At 34.8% G+C, this 22,185-nt stretch overlaps 1 protein-coding gene across 2 annotated transcripts in view; it reads left to right on the top strand.

Moving 5' to 3' along the window:
* Positions 1-10,554, top strand: part of LOC136858645 (poly(A) RNA polymerase gld-2 homolog A) — a 384,677-nt gene extending 374,123 nt beyond the window's left edge. For both annotated transcript variants that reach the window (XM_067138357.2, XM_067138358.2), the window contains exon 11: positions 6,547-10,554. In XM_067138357.2, the coding sequence (XP_066994458.1) occupies positions 6,547-6,692 (146 nt within the window). In that variant the 3' untranslated portion in view covers positions 6,693-10,554. The remainder of the gene's footprint in view (positions 1-6,546) is intronic.
* Positions 10,555-22,185: the final 11,631 nt, after the last annotated feature.

Raw genomic sequence — 22,185 nt, 5'->3', positions numbered from 1 at the left:
GACTAATCACAAAAAAGTTGACAGTGAATTTCCTGTTAATTCTGAAGTAAGAACACACAAAGTGAAAGACCTAAAATCTAAATTAGCACTGCAACAATGTGCATTTAAGAAGCCAGTTCAGCAAACGCGTAAAGTGACCATAGCTTCTTACAAAGTTTGTTACGTCCTAGCTAAAAGGAAAAAAGCTTTCAGTGATGGGGAAGTAGTGAAGAGAAGCTATTCTAAATGCCACTGAATCTCTGTTTAAATCTCACAAAGATAAATCTGAATTGATATATTCAATCAAAGGACTTCAGTTGTCTCACCAAAGTGTTGCTAGGCGGGTTGAACAGATTTCGAATAATATGGAATCTCAATTACATCAGGATTTGAAATCGTGTGAACATTTTTCACTCCGGTTTGATGAAAGTGCTGATATGTCTGACACTGCTGAGTTGTGTGTATTTGATAGAATGGTTTTTTAATGATTTTACAGTAAAGGAAGAATTTGTCAAGCTATTGCCACTTCATGGACGTACTAGGGGAGACGAAATATTTAATGCTTTCGTTAAATTCACCAAAGAGAGTAACTTACCACTGTCAAAGCTTGTCGCTATAACAACAGATGGGGCACCGTCTATGACTGGTAGAAATATATGGCAGATACAGTAAATGGCGGCAAACGTGATTTTTCATCTCACGCTAAACATCTTGAAACTCTTGGGTCCGAATTTGGTGGCAGATTTAGCCAGTTTTCAATGCATGAATCAGTGTTCATGTTTGTCAATAATCCCTTAGCTTCTGTTGACGTTTGTGAGCTTGGAGGGAGGGTGTGTGAAATATTCAAAAATTATAATCCTGAAGAATTAGAAATGGAAATTTTAAGCCTTCTGTCAGACCTTTCTTTGAAATCCTCCTTCGCAACATGTGGCAATTTATGGACTCTGGTGGACGGTAAAAAATATCCCATTACCCGCAGTGTTGCTCTGAAGATGCAATCTTGTTTTGGTTCAATCTATCTTTGTGAAGTCGCGTTTTCGACTATGAACATAATAAAAAACAAATACCGATCCTGCCTGACAGACTCGCACCTGGATGACGCGTTAAGAGCAGCCTGTTCCAGTTACCCACCAGACTTTCCTCAACTTGCAGCGAGCATGCAGTGTCAGACTTCACATTAATTATGTGACTAAATATATTTTCATATAATTTTTAATTATAGATTTATTATTATTATTATTATTATTATTATTATTATTATTATTATTTAGTCGTATCGATAACAGTAGTCGAACTAGTGGAATCGTACCTGGCGCCCGCATACCGTTAGTTATTATATGAATGTGCTCGCGTAGAAACGAACGTTGGACAGCCCTGATCTAGAGAGATGTTAGTACGGATGTTCTGTCGAATAACAGGGAACGCTTGGAGAACTGATCAGAATTCTTCTAGATGCTAAATCTTCCTTCACATCATAGAATTCTAGAACTATTGTGCTGCACCTTACAATTAATTAGTTTTACATTGAATATTAACAACTCAGCAATATTACTTATCCTACATTTCTGTCTTTCCTCATGGGTTTCATTCTTGGGTAGAATGATCATCCTGGATTCGATCCTTGGCATAGAACAATAGTGTTTCTTTTCATAGCAGATATATTCATGATAATGCATTCCAATGAGGTAACTTGTTAACCTAATGTATCATAGTAAGATCTGTGTAATTATCATTGCTACTTAATGGATATCCGTATTGATGAATAGAGCCCGGATATTGATGACACGTCATCTATCTGTGGAGTGGTAAGGTGCAGTGCTCCAGTATATTCTTTGTTCATGGCACCTCGATTACAATTGTATTAAAATTTGAAGAGCATTTTCTCTTATTTTGGAGAATTTTTTGGCAGTATTTTGGAGAATCTTGGCTCTCTACGTCATTTTGTCCCTTTTATTTTATGAAATAACATCTGAAAACATTTCAATTTAATTTTGCTTACACAATGTTGTACAGCGCGGGTTACAGTAGACGACTGCACAAGTACAAGCCTAAAATGTCTGTTGTTCAGCAGTGAGGTGAATGAAGCAATCATTTGCACCCTCGAGCAGATGACAGCAGTCACCGTTCTTTTAAAATACAGACTGACACTTGCTTTTCCAGAAAACAAGTTATTTGGGGACTGGAATACCTGGAGTCGCCAAGACTTGTCTGGTACCAACAGCTGTAAAGGTTAGGGTGGAAGGGGAAGGTGTGGATTTTCCATGAACAGTATTGCCTCAGTTTTACACAGTTCATAGCATGCAGTACTTGAAAGCATTTGGGTACCAGTTTGAAAGTGCCTAAAATTAAACCGCACATGTCAGTTCATTTAAAACAAAAAGTAGCAGAGTTTGGTGATAATGTGTTTTTTACTTATGGAAGCATACTATATTGTAAGCTGTGGGAAACCAAAGTATCGGCTGAAAGAATGTTTACTGTGATTCAGCATATTGGTTGCAAGAAGGTGCATGCTCTTGAACGTTCATCAAAGAAACTGCAGTTCAGTGCTTACTGTTGCTTCGACATCCACAAAGTCCTCACAGTTTAGTAAGAAGTTGTGTGATGTGTGTCGGCATTATTATTCCACTATTTAAACTCTCTAATCCAAAATTATGTGCATTTATGGAAAAACACAAAACTAAGAAATACCAGACGAGTCTACATAAGAATTATTACCACAGTGCTGCAAAGAAACATTAAATATAAAAAGGTGTGATACTCTTGGAAAGAAGCTGTGGGTTCTATTAATGAGACAACTAATGCTGTGGGGTGCTATCTAGCCAACATTGTAATTGGAGCATTGGAATTCGATAAACCAGGTGAAATATTTTTGACTGCCAAAGTGTTACAAAAGGCCAATTACTTGATGTACAAATTGTTTGACACTGCTGTTTCTTCTGTGGCCTGATGGCATTAAAATACATAATGTGTTTTTATTTTTAAGTGACGCAGGCAGCACCATCATCAAAGTGCATTGAAGTCACTTTACTCTAAAATGGTACGTATTACATGCCTAGCGCATGGCCTGTGTATGATTTGTGAAGAAGTGCGAGCAAATTATCCCAACATAGACAGGCTTGTGGCCAGTATTAAAACGGTTTTCTTAAAAGTCTGCTCACGAGTTATACAATTCAAAGTAGCAGCTCTGGACATTGCTTTACCCACAACCTACAATCGCATACTGGGGTACGTGGTTAAATGTGTGCATGTATTATTGTGAAAATTTCCAGTTAGTGAAAAATACAGTGTAGGGTTTTGACTGTGAAGAAGCTGCTTTACGATATTCTCTCTCAACCAAACATGGGGGGCATTTAAGTCAAACTTCACATTATTTTTGACAACCATCACTTCACTGGAAAAGAAAGGTGAGGCAATGGTAGATTCCATTTCACTAATTAAACAGCTGGAGTCTGATATTAACAACAGTCATGGTGATATTGCTACAGCTATTGCATTTAAACTGAAAAAAGTGCTGGACAAAAGTACCAGATATAGAACTTTGTGTCAAATCTGAGATATACTCTGTGGCAAAAACTAGTCTATGGATGGGATCTAGGAAGATTTAACAGCCAACTACTTCCCTACTTCAAGTATGCTCTCATCACATCAGCTGATGTAGAATACAACTTTGCGAGGTATAAAAACCGCCAGGTCCTTCACTTTCCAGAACTTGAAAATGACATTTGTACTTCAGTGCAACTCAGACTAAGATTAATTAACCCTAGAATCATAAAGTCCCTCCAGTGTAACACAAATCATAAACTTTCATCTGTCAGGCTACCAAAATGAAAAGCACTTTAATAAGCATAAACCAAACATTTTACACAAAATACAGATTCTTATACTTAAAACTACCACACGTAGTGATGACAATACACTCTGGTCAGTTTTTCTTCAATAGGCACATTCAATGCACTGTTTTGCCTGATGATCAAGACAAATGTGCCTTCGGCATGTTGTACAAAAGAATCGGGTCATTCTTCTTTTCTTTGATGGACAAAATGCACATATTTTTCCTCCTTCAGAAGTACCTGATTGAGGCTCTTCAGGAATGCCATCTTTTCCAAGAATTTCAGCAATGGTCCTCTTCAGGCTGCGCCTCAAAGTTGGTGTCTGAAGTCTCTCTTGCAGCTTTGGAGCCATTAGCATTTTTGGATATATCCTTTGCAAACTCTCGCCTTGAAAGTGACTTTTGGCCTTTTTGAACCATCTTACGCACATAAATAATGTATCCATTGACAAGTGATGTATTAATCATACTATAAAAGATGCACATTGGCCATCTTCTCGTTTTTCTTGAAGAGGACATCAATGTTGACATTTCATCGAAAGTGTCTACGGCACCTTTAATCCCATTGTAGTCTTCCGCCATATCTGGTTTCCCACTGGCTGCTATTGTTCCTTCATGGCATGTAGAAAGGAGGATTACATTCTTGTTTGGTTTTCCTTTATAGGATACCATTGTTTTTATACCATCATAACAAAACCTGGGAGGACCCAAGCTTTCTTCCTTTGACTGTTTTCATCTCTGGCAGTATCTGTGGCTTGTCTTTTCTCATTGTTCCAATGATTGTCAGTTTATGGTCGCAATGCAGAGGATCAGCCAGATGAATTGAGGTGAACCAATTGTCGGTCGTAATATTTCTGTTTGATCCATGTATTGGCCGGTAATTTCATTCACGAAATACATGGCCAAAGGGAGGTTGGTTGGATTAGTACCTTTACCAAGGTATGGGATCGCATTGTGCATGTACTTCGTTTTAACATCACATAACAAAATGATTTTTATCCCATATTCATTGGGCTTTAGGGGTATATACATGCGAAATGGACAGTGGCCTCAAAATGCGATCAGCTGTTCGTCGACTGTCAAGAAACCTCCTGGAATATAGTTACGAGTGCAGGCTGAAACAAACTGATCCCAAAGCTTACGTAAGGTGCAAACTTATGTTCACGACGCAAAGATCCGGTTGTCCTATCGTCAAATCCAAGACTGTTTATAAGAAAGTCAAAACAGTCTTTTGACATGCAAGATACATAGCGTGATCCACTGAAACTAGAGTCAAATAATTCTTTAGAGTTCACATGGTTACTTTTCTGAGCAGCTGACAGTACTAACAGACCCATGAGAGATTTAATTTCTACTAAATTAGTTGTTCAATTGGTTGAGGTTATATTTGGGTATTTTTTATTTTTATCAGTGACTTCAGTATTGGTGTAACTATTTGGTTTAGCATATCATCAGAAAAAAATAAAATGAAAGCATCTGTTGGACTTTCCACTTTTGCTCCATCATTTACTGCCCTTTGTCTCATATAAATAATATTTTGAGCTGGTGTTCGGCTTCCAGCCCTGTGGGGCTTTTTTGCGGACCACTTAGACCGTCTCGTCCTCTGAGAATCGTTTTCCTTGGAACAATTATATTTGGGTGGCTACTGTTGTTTCTATCATTATTGTTATCACTGTCAGATTCTGAATGTTGATTACTATTACTTGCGTGATGTGTGCCCTGAGATGAAGTTCGAAGTTCTTCACTTGCCGATTGGTCGCTTTCGTCTTCTGAGCTGTTGAGCAATGAGGTAGGGTCGGCATCACTGTCTGACCAATGCAATGATTCTTCAACATCTTCAACTTCACGTACTTCACTTTCATTTCCACTAATGTCTCCTGAAGAGAATGGTTCTCTGTCTAATTCAGAAAGAACTGCCGCTATCAATTCGTCAGCGTGCGCGCTAGATTTTCCATTTCAGTATCCTATTAAGCTTACGTATTACATACAAAAAACACTACTGTAATAAACCAAATATTCACACTATTTACAGCTATGTACAAATCACGAATACTTTCACAAATCATAAACTTTCGTCTCTGAGACGACGGTCATATTGCAGCAAACAAACGACTGGACCTTTATGCTTGAAACCAAGGTCAACACTGATTGTTGATAGCTGGGGAAGAATGGATAGAGGGGGAAGGCACAGTTCATTAGCGTCTGGAAATTCCCGCGGAAACTACAGGGGTGCATAGTCTTGGAGACGAAAGTTTATGATTCTAGGGTTTATAAAAACGTATAATTTAGTACACTTATTCATGTTATTTCAAGTCTTTGTTTCCGAATAATATTTAAATTTTATAGAAATTAATTTCTCAAGTTGTTTTTCATCATATTTAAAATGTTTTTGTCGACGTTAATTTCATAAATTGTCTTTTATTATTTTGAGTTCTTTTCAAACTATTTCTTTTCAATCAGTATTCATTGTAGTGTGTATTCTTTGTCTTCGAGCAGCCTCCAAATAAAAGGCCTATATTATGTACTTCATAAGTTTGTGTCTAATGTATTATTTTCTGAACGATTTTTAATGTCACTTTTAATGCATTTTCTTAATTTTTAGGTCATTTAAGTCATTTTTAAGTGCATTTTTTAATATTCTTTACATCAACATCCGGACCTTATTGATGAATAAAGATATAGTATCTTATATCAGAAATTTAAGCTATGTACTTATCTTTCTAATATGTCTGTTCTAGAACCATTTGATCTCACAAACACAGCTCGCTCCGTCTATGATCGAGATGTGTTTGAAAAAGTGAAAGCCGTGTTCCTTGCCTCGTACAACAACCTGAAGAAAACAAGGGACATTTCAAGTATATTCTGTCTGGATGAAAAGGATTAAACAATAGTGGTGTGAGCATTTGGTGCTCAAAAGGAAAAAAACTTTCCTGCTGAAAGAAAAGTGGCACAAAACTGGGAACTATTCTAGTGATGACTTGTTGCCTTCGATAATGGTTGTGATCTGAGTTTTGGGCCAGCTCAGTAGTGGGAAATGCGTGTTTGCACCATTACAGGAAACAAAGTTTGCTATTGATACTGTGTTGGTGCAGGGATTGCAACCCAAGTTCCGTGAATGGTGAGCCATGGTCAGGGAGGGTATTGAACTAGTTAACTTTAAAAAGACAGTCGGGCCCCTAGTCAAAAACAAGCTAACACTTGACTGTGATGAAGGTTGGAGCTTTAAGAATGAAACTTTTTTTCTTCATTTACATGTTATTTCCTTAGCTGAGACAGCTAGGTACTCATGCATCATATATTATTGGTACGTGAAGAAATTGATGCCATTTTTGACTGAAACAGGACACGCCAAATTGATTACTATTATGTGTCTTGTTAAAGAAAGTTATTTTAATTTTTAACCATATGTTCTTTGTTTTTAAAATGTTTTGTATGTTACTTTTTCTTGGATAACTGTAATGGCAGACGTAAAGCATTTTGAAAGCTGAATTTGTGGTGCAACTTGGCATTTTGTTAATAACAATGATAACCAGTGTTCCATGCAAGTGAAAGAAGAGATGTCAATGGATACCATGTTAATTCTTTTATTACTTGAAATTTCACCAGAAAAAAATGTGCACTTGCTTGTATACAATGTGAAGCTTGTGAAGGGTAATGATGTGAGCAGATGGATACATGTGTAAATATATAGCCATGTGTGTCACTGTTTATAAATGTTGTGTATAGTTGTGAAAGTTGCATGCAGAAAGTCTGGGCTGAACTGTATTGCTGTGTATAAATGTGGATAATTTTGAAAAGCAAAAGCTGAAATCAAATTGGAGTCAATTAGGTTTTTTAAATTAGATATTTGTGGCATTATTGTTTATTTTAAATTTAAAAAAATTATAAAACTACAAAAATCAAAAAAAAGTTAGAAAAAATTATTGTACTATATTTGTGCCTGATGAAACAATCATGGATAGCAGCAAAATGATGTGTGTTTTCCCCCTTTTTATTCACTTTGTAATCTCTAAGTATAAGAGAAATTAATTGTCATTAAATTGTAAATTCTTTAATGAGAATCTCATGATGTATAAATTATTGGAAAACATTAATATACATAGTACCTCAGAACATACGTTCCAACATTTGTCATTAGCAATTATAGTGCTGCAGAAATTAGCAATAAAGAAAATGCAACAATGCATTGCAGAGCATTTTGTAAGGAAGTGAAATTGTAAAAACAATGCTTTGCATATCCTATTCCTTAATATTTTTCTCATAGTTTTGAACTGCACATTCCTCGAATACTAGATTAATAAGAGAACAGCATGGAGTCTACATTAAATACATAAAGGCAGGAAGAGACAGACATTGTTATGACAGTAAAATATTAGCCATTGTCACATCACATTCAGTACAGAAATTCTCAGCAGACTGCAGTCATCATCAGCATGGTTAACTCCATCAATGTAAATTGGTGAAGAAGACTGGAAATGATGTGGTAAGAAATGATATTTATACCAAATTACATCTTGGTTCAGAAAATGTTTAACGTATGTACAGTCTCGGTGGAAATTTAATCTAGATCACTTGTTAAATTTCTGAATTATGATGCATAATTACTAATGCAAATCTCAGAAACAAAGTATATCAGAATAATGTAAGTTTTATGAAACCTATCATTCTTCTGAGAGGAAAGGGTTGGGTAATTTTCTTCACTGCCATTGGCTGTATACCTGTATTTGTACTATTGAAATTAGCTTGTCAATACTGCAAGATGTTGCAAAACAGGAATAAGTTTTATGTGCCCACCTAAAAATCTGGAAAACTTGTTAAGAAATATTTTGCCTAATTCCTTGAGTAAATGGTTGCTAAATATTTATTCTGAAAATGTGTTTCTCATTCAGAGGCCAGAGCAAAAACAAACAAAAAAAAATATTTTAGATGTACACTTTGTACTTAATAGTTTGAAATATATGCAAATCTAAAAGTTACTTACAATTTATCATCCAGAAAACTGTATTCTTAATACATTTCCTGTATTCTCCTCAGAAATAAAAAATAAAGCTGATTATTAAACTAATTTGCACAGAGACTTCACATCAAATTCATAGGTCGTAATATTCACTGAAGCAAAGCTGTATTACCTATTTTATAAAAACAAAAGTTCAGAATATAGCTATCTTGTGAGATTAACTCTGAATTATTAGAAACCGATTGCAAATGGAACACTTTAGTCTTTTACATTATCTTTGACAAAATAAAAATATGTAATACTAACTATAATGTAGTGAATGAAATCCATCAGGTATCAGCAGTCGCTACTGTAAATAGCAAACATTGTGTATTACTTTCCCTTACATGTCTTCAGAAACTTGCATTTATCTGCAGTTAGTGTTCTGATGATGAGTGTTCATATTATGATCTCTAGAATCTTGTGAAGTATAAAGAGAGATAGCAGGTATCAAGGGTAATATATCTATGTAGCTGGTAAGACATGACAGAACATCACTTGTGAGAGAGCACCAATGCTCATACTGTTCAGTGAAAAAGATTTAATTTACTTAGTACAGGCACATAATTTAAATTGCTGAGACTGAATCAGTTCATGGAAACATTCATGCAAGCAAGTATTCTCCACACTACCACAATAATACTGCTGAAGGAAGGTGCATATAGTCTATTCTTTGAATACCTAGGGCAGGGAACTACATGTTAAAAGAACTTTTGGTATTAAATTTCAAATGAGTTAATCTATTAGCCGTCCTCAAATAACTGCATAGGACTTCAGAAACTGATGAAACCTTACCTACTGAGCTGTCCCTCAGCTACTAGGGTTTGGTGAAGGTGCAGCTCTTCAGAGATATGTTGTCGAGCTTGCATATTCTAGAAGTTGATTAATAAAGATATATTATTTGCCATTTTTAAGCCTATAAGTGCAATTGTTTTCAATGGAAATTCAGGATTGAATATTGGCCTTGTTTCATACCTGCAATAAAGCCTAGCTTTATCTAAAATCTTATACACGATTGTTCGGTTGAATATTGAATTATTTCTTGTCAAGATCTGTTTCAGTTCTTTCAACCAACAAATCCAGACCTGTTTTGTACTTGATATGGAGGGGATATAGAAGCCAGTTACATGTACTTATAAATAAGAGGAACTGTGGACTATTTTCTTTAAAATTAATTTTAAAATTTTGAGCAGCTGGATGCATTTAATTAAACTTGCCTGGATTTTTGGGGATTTCCTGTCTCTATTAGTTGAAGAATAGTATTTTTGGCAAAATAATGTTGGTTGATTTGCCATGAAGGAAATATCTCCAAGGGGGGCAAAATTCCTGCATCCTTGCTTTCTCAGAAATCCACTGATGGTTGCTGAGACATCTAGCCATCTTTCATTATTAGTGTTGGGTCAGTGTTGCATTGTGGTATAAAGCAGTTAATACTAATCTGTTCTTTTCCTTCATATAATATCTTTCATAGATATCCACTCAGTCTAATTATGGCACATATTTCAACCATCCAAGTTCTTCTTGCTTAAAAGAAAGTTAAGCTAGCAACTAGTGCTTCCCTTTGGGGCTGATGACTATGATGTTCATGCCCCTTACACTGAATTGCATCTCTCTCTTATCTGTTAGATATGGTTTAAAGTACATTTTCTTCATGTGAAAGGTTCATATTTGGAAGAAAGTTAAGTTTGGTGGGCCAGTACGGGATGATGATGATGATGATGATGATGATGATGATGATGATGATGATGATGATGATGATGATGGTGATGATGATGGTGCTGGTGGTGATAATAGATGGCATACTGTTCAGTAAATATGTAGATTAATCATCAAATTTTGCTATCCCCGCCCTCTCCCAATGAATTACTCATTAAATGTACCCGGAACCATTACAGTTGCATTTATTTCATTTTGAGGAATATCCTATTGAAGTTCAAGTACTTGTACCTCTCACACAATGCAGTTATGCATGTGTTTCTTTCTGAATGTGATTGTTTTCTTTCTTGTTGAAAATGAAGTCCAGGCAAGAAATTCAAAGAACCTTGTTATGTAATGAAGAAACTGAGTTACTGTTTACTGTGGAAGCTTCTGAATTATGCTTCGTCTGAAATTTGATTATAATGGTTGTGTAGGATTACTTGGTAAGAAAGTATACAAACGTTTTACTCTTATGGGAAATTCACCTTTTTTTATCATTTTTATTAAATATATAGATATCAGTATATTATTTTGCCTCGTAGGAATAGAATGTATCAGACAGGATTAAAAGTCTTAACGTCATGGCTGCCATGTTTAAAGACTGTTGCAATTTTAGTTACTGAAGCATTACACTTTTATTTTTATTTCTATAAAGGACCCATTGTTCTTAATGATTAAGTACTTGTTAATTGTTATCAGGTATTAACACTAGTCATCTCATCGTGTTTCTTGTAATGCTGTCTAATTAGTATCACAAACCATCTAAGAGAACTTCTTTCCTGGGTGGAACACTGACGTATTCACTCCATCTGTTTTGATAGTTTATGGGAAGAAATGTATTTTGTAGTTAACCGGTACAGAAAGTCAGGCATGTATATGGAGGGATGAAGTAGTGATTTCAATAGATAACGGTTTGTATGTTATTGTTTGATCAGTGTATATAATGGATGTTGGTACTGATAATGCAGGTAAATTTTTCCATTCCTGTTTATATCTGCACTTGCAGCGTTCCTAATATCCTGCTTCATCAAGTGCAAACACCATTACATTTTTCCTACCCCAAAAATATTTGCCAGTCCCTTCACTTTTCTCTCTTTCATTGAAAATTACTGCCTGCCAAAATAAATCTTCTGTATTCAGTGTGTTGTCACTTCATGTGAGTCCACAATTATACTGACGTCTATAATTCTGTCTCTCTCATCCATCTTTATGTATTTAACATTCCTTCAGTAATACTAAGAGATATTCGTGATTTTAAAAACCCTTCATGAATATGGATTTTTCAATACACTGTAAAGTACAATATTTATATTGAATGCATAAAATATTTGTTTGTTCTCTGAGAATGGTTCCCTCTATAAAGGTGTCATTCTCTGAGAAGCGTTGGTTTATGAAATTATTTATGATATCGAAGATATCGGATGTACAATCCAAGTTATCAGTTAAAGTGATGGTGCTCAGTTATTTTTCTATACATATAAGAGACCCAATTTAATATGCTGTGTAAAATATGAAATGGATTATGAAGTAACTGTACTATATTAGTGAAAGAGATGAACTCTTGCAGCATTTTGTTGTCATGAGTTTCAGTTGTTGATCATCTCACATGCTTTTGATTCAGTACATTTGATATAAGAAAAGGTACTAGTTTACTAGTATAAATATTTATTTGTTCATGTAACTTTTAAATTGTCAGGTCATCCAGAGAGTTGTTAACCCTTATTTATTTTTTATATTTTTTTATTTATCATTTTTTAATATGAGGATTGAATATGAGCTTTTAAATGGATCTTTATTACACTAGCAATCTCTCTCCATGAAAATTAAACAAGCATATCGTGTGAGACGAGATGGACTGGACATGTGTACTAAATTAAAGTGTAATGTAACTCTTGTTAGAATTGTGAACTCTTTATGGTGCGTACTTAAAAAAATGAATTTATCGCTCTGTTTTGTTGCAAAAGTATTAGTATTATTCTTACCCATTGAATTATTTATAGTCTGCAGCTTAATGTGGACGAACTGACTTTCAAATTTCTTTTTCTGAAAGATGATAGGATTTAGTAGAAAACATCTCAAAAATATCATTGTAATAGGTCCTCCTGAGTGAGGAGCTGGTAATTGATATTTTAAGAAACAAGATATTTGTTCTAAATATATGTGAACAAAATACAAAATGGAAGATCATACTTTGATATTAAACCATTTTAAATGATCAAAGTGTCTTACATACTCTATCAATAATTAAGTGCCAAAGATTGTTTTCTTGTTATGCTATTTCTGAATTTATGCAGCCAGTTGATATGGTCACTGTGTGCTTCTAATCAACCAAATGTTAATTAAAAAATCTCAGTCGGCATATGCCGAATGAATTTAAAAACATTGTGTTTTCTTTCTTGTTAGATGTTTGGTTAACATATTTTATGATAAGAAGTTTTAAGACAATACATGTATTATAATAATAATAATAATATTAATAATGGTGGTACAATAATACTGTAAGAATGGTGAATGTATTTTTGATGCATTAACAACCTTTGATGCACTGAATAGGGCTGACTTCTGTAGATTGGATAGGTATGTAAGAACAGAATCCTTTTGTCACCTTAACAAGTCAGCTGACTGGTATATGAATGAAGAGTGTTTCAGCTTAAACAATCAGTGGATTTAAAGAATTGTTAGGTACTTTGCAACAAGTATTGCAAAGTACTTTGCAATATGTAACTGGTACCAGAAATGCGTAACACTGTTCTTTGTAATAGATATTGTTCTTGATTCGTGAAGAGAATACTAGGTATATTACCGTGTAAAATATTCATAGCACATACTATTTGTGTTGCAGTCACTTTTTTTAATTTCCTCTGTGAGAAGAACAGGAAGTTTTCAGTTTTCTTTCATTGTATAACAGAGTATATATTTGTTGTTTTGTACTTATCACAAGGCAAATTTTGTGTCTTGGCGGATTAATGAGAATGTACTAAAAATAAGATTGCATCTAAGTTAAATAAAGTGAATGGCAAGCAAGGATAGAATTGGATGAATGACAGATTCCCTTTTGATATATATATTTCTCCAGTCTTCATTTGTAGGTCACATATCTGTGTTAAGTTGTAATTTGAGATTGTATGAACCCAGAAAAATAAGGAAATGTGACTTAGCTTAATCATATTTAGAGTAAACTTTTAGTTCTTCCATATAATAGAACTAGAACCTTTATATAAATTCTTATGCTGCTATATAATGTCCCATGGTTATTATGATTGCCAGGATCAGAATAAACAAGATTTCTTTACGTTGGTTGAAAATTGAGATCATAGTACTGTAATCGTGTTTCTATTTGAAATAGTAGTATTTGCTGTTTGATTAATTATAAATTCTTGTCTACAGTCCTATGGAGAAGAAAAGACTAGAGGGCAATCAAAAGTAATTTTATAAAGATTGGTTCAGAAGGAAGGAAGGAAGGATATACATATTTTTTAATGCTTCCTAGAAATAATAATGCTGATATAACAAAGAAACTAATTGATAATGGAAAACATGTTTCACATTATTTAGCCGGTGGGTCACTTTGCATCAAGCTTGTATAGCTACAGATGGAACAATATTTAATATATTGCACACTCCCAGAGAAAATAAATACAATTCTTGTAGATTTTCTCTTCTAAATTATGAAGAGTGAATGCAGGAATTAAGGCTCAAAAGATTATCCTTCAGCAATAGTGAATAAGGTCCACAAAGACAAATTGATCAATAATTTGATGGTGAAAGGTCCTCTGAACTGAAATATCATGTCGTAAAGAAGTACATTTACGTAATTCTTCAAATAATTATAATTACAAATGTGTTGTGATCTTCCAAGTACCTTTTCAAATATTATTCCACACAGTGATGTTACCTGGCAAATCTGTACAATATCTGCAGTCCAGAATGTGAGCAATACCTTTCTTCTAGAGTTTTGGTAGAGATATAACAATCCATCCTATTTTATGCCTGCAGGCCCTGGAATGGTGTAAATAGTATCTTTTGAGATATTTCATGTTTTTCAAATTAACTTTTGTTACCAATATCAACTCCTACAGTACCATTTTACTGGAGTTTTCAAAGAAAGAAAAAAAAAAAAAAAAAAGAGAGAACTTCTGGGCTGCATCTCATTTGCTAATCATCCTTTTTAAATTTCTTTTAATTCAGTTTTGATCTCCAGTCTGGTCATCCTGGGAACATTACAAAAAATTCCTCCTCTTCACGTAAATGGAAGTTGCAGATGTTTAAAAAATTTACAAATGTTTTTATTATACACTTCAGGATTACATTGTATGTAATTTAGGTTACCTTCAAAATTATCCCCGCATTGCATTTTATTAAATTAGCGATTTTTTAAAATATTGATCAGATGAGAAAAGTTTCTTTGGTAGCTTTTAATATGAAGCACAGCAAACATTTCACTTGCAGATATGCCCACCACCCATTCTGTCTCCTCACTTTATCTGCACCATTCCTCTTTGAAAGATGTTGGAAGTCCAATTTTTTAAATATATTAAATGTCATGTCTTGTCAAAAATATTGAGGAATATGTTTCTCAGTGTTTCACTAAACATTGATTTTTGTCTTCTAGTACCACTGGTAAGTCCTTTATTATTGTTTATGAATTTATATCCCTAGTTCAACACATGACCTAATTTTAAATTATTTTCTGTACCAAATACCTAAAATTTAAAGGATTATAAACTTAATCAGAGCCATCACCAGCATGTCTCTCCTCTCTTTATTTACTCCACTTACATGTGTTTTAAAGTCCTAACTTGACTGAGTGCGTTCATCACTATTTGATTGCTTATTGACTATTTTGTACTATCCAAGTGTCTTGCTTTCTGGTGTACTTCTAGTGCCAGGCTTGTGGCAACAGATGTATAACCATTTCTTCTTGAGAATATATGTGAACCTAGAAACTTCATTGGAATAGTTTTTTGTCATTTAATGTTTGCACTTAGTCTTGGGTTTAAATCTGATTTCATGTCAGATGACTTTTTTTTTTTCTCCACAAAGCTCATTTCTTTAGTACACATTAAATTTTCCTTTATAGGGAAAGGATTAACCAATATTTTTACCTAATTCAAATGTGTCAACTCAGCTACAAATATTACATTAAGGCATGTTCTGGCAGTGTTATTCATATAGGACATTTTCTTGTAGTAAATAATAATTACACTCCCAAATTTTAATTAAACACGTATAGCCTCAACAATCGGGGGATAACAAGCAAACTGAATATCATTCTGAACTGTTAACAGTTCTGTACTTCTGGTAACTATTGCAAAGTGACATAATCAAAGTGGAGCACTGTCATTTAAGCATTTCTTTAGTGAAAATGATTTTCGTATTTTTATGTGATGTATTATTGAGAAAATTTTCAAAAATATGTTCATTACCTTTTTAATGTCTTTTACTTTAATGAGGTTTGAAAAAGTAAGATCTGGAGTTGCATCAGTGAAATGATATAGTAGCCCGCAATGTTGATACTCTCCTTTCCATCTCAGTTTAAGTTTTAACAGAGCTTCCTGAATCCATCTGTCAGGAATATCGAACTGTAAAATAAATTGGTGGGTATAAAAAACTGTGGTCAGACATTATATTTGAAGTGTGTGTCAATAGCAATAAGTCTTTTTTACAGAAGCATTATTTGAGAAAACTTTTATAACGTTCTGTCTTTCAAACAAAAATTTAAAAAATAATTAAAAAATAACTGGGAAGTTGTAACTACAGTATTTTATGCAAATATAAAAAAATTAGTTGCATGCAGTTTTGATGTTTTAATATTTAAGAAGCAATTAACCCTACCCAGGAATTACGAGTTCCACTTTTTGAGACCTTACATAATGTTATTTTACAGTATCTAAAACTTAGGAGAGCCATCATGACATTTATAAAGTAACTCAAAATAAAACTCTCCGAGACTTCAACTACTTAAGAGAGCAAATAAAAATGTAGTCCTGATAGTATACTAGAAAAAGGCACCTTTAAATTGTGTTGGGATTATGCCTGTTTGGAAACAGTGTAAGAAATGTGATTATTGTTGAGTCAACAGATACGTGCATGGAGCAAAAGATGAAAGGATTTCATAAAGTTTAATAATTATTTCATAATACAGTCGGAGACAACTTTTAAGTGTCAGAACTTTATCTTAGTCACCAGTCCTACTATACTACATAGCTTCATTCCTTAATATTATATTTGAATAGATAGTTTTCAATAGGCCAAGGAAGGGAACATCTTTTCTTTTTTAATTCTGAAGTATCTCCTGTTTTACATGGATGGTAAAAGAAACATACAGTATTTAGTTAGAGAATAAACAAGTGACAAATCACCATGTATAGAAATATAGGAAAACACAGTTGGATATACATAATGCAGATCAGCGTAGTAGAAGGGATCAACAGAAAGAGGAGACAAGGACATACATGAAAACATAAAGGGGCAAGGACAATGTCCACATCTTCATACACTGCTGTCTTGAATAGGTAGGCTTCCTCATCAATCCCAGTTCTTCTACATCTATATGCTCTTGTCCCCCCAAACAAGCTTGTTTTCTTACCCCAAATTTATCAGGAGAGTGAGCTTCAACACTCAATGAGAGGTGATCTTGACAGATGTTCAGTCTTGATGAGGGAAGTGTAGGAGAAGAAAGCTATATAAAAAGAAAAGAGAGAAAAACAGGATGAATTCTTCTTTTCCTGCACTTCCCTCAAGACCGAATAACTGTCAAGTGTTTGAAGCCCACCCTGCTAATTACATGATGAAGCCAGAAGGAGCTTGTTTGAGGGGCTGAGAAGATATGAACATAGAAGAACCAGAACTGATGAGAGGACAGCCTATTTCAAGATTACTATGTACAGTATATGTGGAGATTGTCCTTGGCCCTTCATTTTTATGTTCTTGTCTCCTCTTTTTATCACTCCCTCTTCCCATGCTGACCTGCCATTGTGTTATCCTATTATATGCTCCTATTCATGTTCCTGTCTGTCTACAATAAGTTTTAAGCTTATGCGGAAATCATAGAAATGGGTTGGTTAAAAAAAGGGGAGAACTAAATTTTGTTTTATTTATCAGAGATAATGAAACATTGACCAGTGGTATAACAGAGTCGATGTAAAATTTTATCAGAGACTGGCAGTATAGGGTATAATCTATTTTAAAAATTGAAGTAATATACATACAGTAATCTTTGACATCGTTAAAAGTTTCGTGCACTAAATCCATACAGTGTTGAATATGAAATATGGTGAGGACAGGAAATTGGAAACGTGATTGTCTATGAAAAATATCGTCAAACTAAGCATAAATAACGGCAGCCTTTTCTTTTCATTTGCATTCTAAAAATTAAAATTAGGTGTAACTTCGCATTGAGGGTGAAAATTAATGAGCCTATTTAGGTGAGCATGTAGTGGGAATAAATCATATTGTTGGAGTTCTTTTATTTCATCTATTTACTATTCCACATTAACCACACCCGGGCAACTGGAGTGGGACGATGATGATGATGATGGAGTATTCCACGTTATTTTCCAGTTTTTATTTTCTCTTCCATAGAAAATATTTAACACTTCTGTGTTGTCCATAAATGTTTTCTGTATTTAATGATCACTAAATCTCTAAAAAAAAAAAAAAAAAAAATCACTTCTCTAACAACATGAGTGACAATAAAAACTGCCACAATAATACCTAAATCTAATTAGTTATTTGATGATCAAAAATATTTTAACCCTTTCTGGGTTTTTTCTATGATCATTCAATTTTCTTTTCACATTAAAACTGTTAAAATTGTAAAAATTTTAACAGAACTTGGATATAAAAAGAGTACAAAGTTTTAATAAAATGTCGCCATTTAATGGACTTTAAAGTGAGCATGAGCCAATTTATAACTATTGTAATTCCAAGTACAGTCCTTATTAATAGGGCTAGAATTTTGATGAAACTGAATGTGTTTTCTGGTAACACAGAAATATAGCTGCTTTAGTATTTACATGTTTTATGAAAAATTGAGTGTTTTAAGATGTATTTGTTCAGATTTTTTCATTTTGTTGTCTCTTAAGAGCATTTATTAGGTATTTTAGTTCAATTTTGTTCAGAAATCCCCATTAATGCCACAAATTTGTTCTCTTATTTAATTTCCATTGATCTTTCATATATGTTCTACACATTTTTGCTATTAATAAAGTTTTGTATGTCTTTTAATTACAGTGAAATGGGGTAAGTGCAACCCAAAATGTGATTAGTAGAAATTCAAAAATGTATGTAAAAGGAAAGAACTGTAATATTTTACTTTATAGTGGAATAACTTATAAAATGAAATAACGTGATTAACTTTCGAACAATTATTTATTAAAATTGTGATGTTATAAAACTTCTTATAAAAAATGATTTAGTTCTTGGTTATACTGAGCTTTATAAACTAAACTAATTAACAAAATGAAGAAGAAATTGGCAGAACTGATACAGGTTAAAATTTACAAAGGCCTCTCTGAACAAATCACCTTTGCTTGCCTTCCTGTTGTGATCCTCCCTTCATTTCAGTGCCTCCATATCATATTTGAGGCCTTTAGAACAGCAATGACGTATGCACCAAAATCGTGTTTTGAGATGCATGAATTAAAAGTTACTAATTCTACATTTCTCTCACTCGGCTTATCCACTGTTGCACAAGAGAAAATGTGACATTGATATTTAATGACTTTAAAAAGAGAATGGGGTCCGTTGTTGTTGTTGTTGTTGTTGTCGTCGTTTGAGTCATTAGTCCATAGACTTGTTTCATGCAGCTCTCCATGCCACCCTATCCTGTCCTTACCTTTTCATTTCTACGTAACTGTTGCATCCTACATCTGCTCTAATCTGCTTATCATATTCATACCTTGGTCTACCCCTACCGTTCTTACCGCCTACACTTCCTTCAAAAACCAACTGAACAAGTCATGGGTGTCTTAAGATGTGTCCCATCATTCTCTCTTTTTATTTAGCCGAATTCTCCTCTCACCAATTCGATTCAGTATCTCTTCATTCGTAATTCGATATATCCATCTCACCTTCAGCATTCTTCTGTAACACCACATCTCAAAAGCTTCTATTCTCTTTCTTTCTGAGCTAGTTATTGTCCATGTTTCACTTCCATACAATGCCACGCTCCAGATGAAAGTCTTCAAAAATATCTTTCTAATTCCTGTATCAATGTTTGAAGTGAGCAAATTTCTTTTCTTAAGAAAGCTCTTCCTTGCTTGTGCTAGTATGCATTTTATGTCCTCCTTACTTGTGCCATCATTAGTTATTTTACTAACAATATTCATCTACCTCCTTTAAGACTTTATTTCCTAATCTAACATTTCCTGCATCACCTGCCTTGGTTCGACTGCACTCCATTACTTTTGTTTTGGACTTTTTCATCTTGTACTCCTTACCCAAGACTTCGTTCATACCATTCAGCAACTTCTCGAGATCTTCTGCAGTCTCAAATAAATAATATCATCAGCAAATCTCAAGGTTTTGATTTCTTCTCCATGGATTGTGATTCCCTTCCCAAATTTCTCTTTGATTTTTTTTTACTGTGTGTTCTATATAAACATTGAAAAGTAAGGGGGACAAATTGGGAACATGCATCATTTTCAAAAATATTTTTTTTGAAAAGTACACTAATGAAATAGTACGTAAACGTATTACATTGTGGTATGTTGCCTTGTTTTCTACCATTAAAAAAATATTTAATAGTGCCTTTCCGCAAGGCGAGTGAAACGGCCTCTGACGTAAGCGGCGCGCTGTGACGTCACGATCCAGTACCGCATGGAGCTCTACCAGCCGTTGTGCATCAGCCGTTGCTAAAAGCCGATTGTTTATTATTCATGATCGCGAATAACTTCGATATGACAGAAGAAAGGTTCAAAACAGCACAGTCAGACAATCTACCATGTATAGATGTCATCATTCTTGAAAAATGCGACTTTTGTGGCCGCAGAAATTCGCGGATAACAAGCAAGTTTGTAAGTGGCGTCTTTTATATACGTGCAATGTACTGTAAACCATAGTATTAGGATAACAACGAACCTGGATAGATATCACATCACTTTCAACATTTCCTTCTAGAGTGATTCCCCTATTAAAGAATAACATTACTAATGCTGAAAGCCCGAAAATGTAAAGTAAGAAATCGGATTTCAGCACTAACATAAACATATAGGTAGCATTATAGTACTAGTCCGCTTCTGTGGTGTAGTGGTTAATGTGTGCCACTCCCGGAGGCCCGGTTTCGATTCCCGGCTCTGCCATAAAAGTTGAAAACAAATAGTACGAGGGCTGGAACGGGGTCTACTCAGCCTCGGGAGGTCAACTGAGTAGAAGGGTTTCGAATCCCACCTCAGCCATCCTCGAAGTGGTTTTTCGTATTTTCCTACTTCTCCTCCAGGCACCTAAGGCCACGGCCGTTTCCTTCCCTCTTCCTTGTCTATCCCTTCCCATCCTCCAACAAGGCCCCTGTTGAGCATAACAGGTGAGGCCCCCTGGGCGAGGTAATGGCCCTCCTCACCAGTTTCATCACCATACTCGAAGTCTCACGTTCCAGGACAGTGCCCTTGAAGAGGTAGAGGTGAAATCCCTCGCTGAGTCCGAGAGAAAACCAACCCTGAAGGATAAACTGATAAAGAAAGAAAGAAGGAAAGAAAGAAAGATCATAGTACTATAGGGCTATAACCTATCATTCCCAAAAATATATATATTTATGGTTGGGACAACTGGCCTACCCACTTTCGGGGCCCATGAAAGAGAATTAAATATCTTTGTGGAGGGAAAAAGTTAAACATGATAAAGGTAAATATGACTTCATCTAGTTTTCACAAGTCGGGCTGAGTGGTTCAGACTGTTGAGGTGCTGGCCTTCTGACCCCAACTTGGCAGGTTCGATCCTGGTTCAGTCCGGTGGTAGTTGAAGGTGCTCAAATACGTCAGCCTCGTGTCGGTAGATTTACTGGCACGTAAAATAACTCCTGCAGGACTAAATTCCTGCACATCGGCGTCTCCGAAAATCGTAGAAGTAGTTAGCGGGGCGTGAAGCCAGTAACATTAATTACATTTGGCTTTTAACAAGCTGAGCAGATCAGGAAAGAAAAGTGTCCTGGTGACATTTTAGTCGCTCAATACAGGAATGTCTTTGGGTGCTGTGACTTTATTTTTTTTTTTTTTTTGCCGTTTGCTTTACGTCACACCGTCACATAATGGCGACGATGGGACAGGAAAGGCCTAGGAATGGGAACAAAGCGGCCGTGGCCTTAGGTACAGCCTCAGCATTTGCCTGGTGTGAAAATGGGAAACCACGGAAAACCATCTTCAGGACTGCCGGCAGTGGGGTTCAAAACCCACTATCTCCCGGATGCGAGCTCACAGCTGCGCGCTCCTAACCGCACGGCCAACTCGCGCGGTATTTTTACCCTTCGGTTTATTGACTTGGCTTGTATAACCTAAAACTTAGGCTAAGTTGGATTATATTTTAAACACCTACATCACTATTTTCACCTGTGTGCAATTATGTTATTTATTTCATTAATATTATGATAATTATTATAATTGAGCATTGTTAACTTATAAGACTCCAACAGACAAGCATTGGTTTTGTGTAGAGTTATACATTTGTTAAATTCACGTCGTTTCCTTTC

Source organism: Anabrus simplex, chromosome 1, assembly GCF_040414725.1.
Source record: "Anabrus simplex isolate iqAnaSimp1 chromosome 1, ASM4041472v1, whole genome shotgun sequence".
Lineage (NCBI taxonomy): Eukaryota > Metazoa > Arthropoda > Insecta > Orthoptera > Tettigoniidae > Anabrus > Anabrus simplex.
The sequence above is the reverse complement of the archived record's forward strand: the minus strand, read 5'-3'. Positions and strand labels throughout refer to the sequence as shown.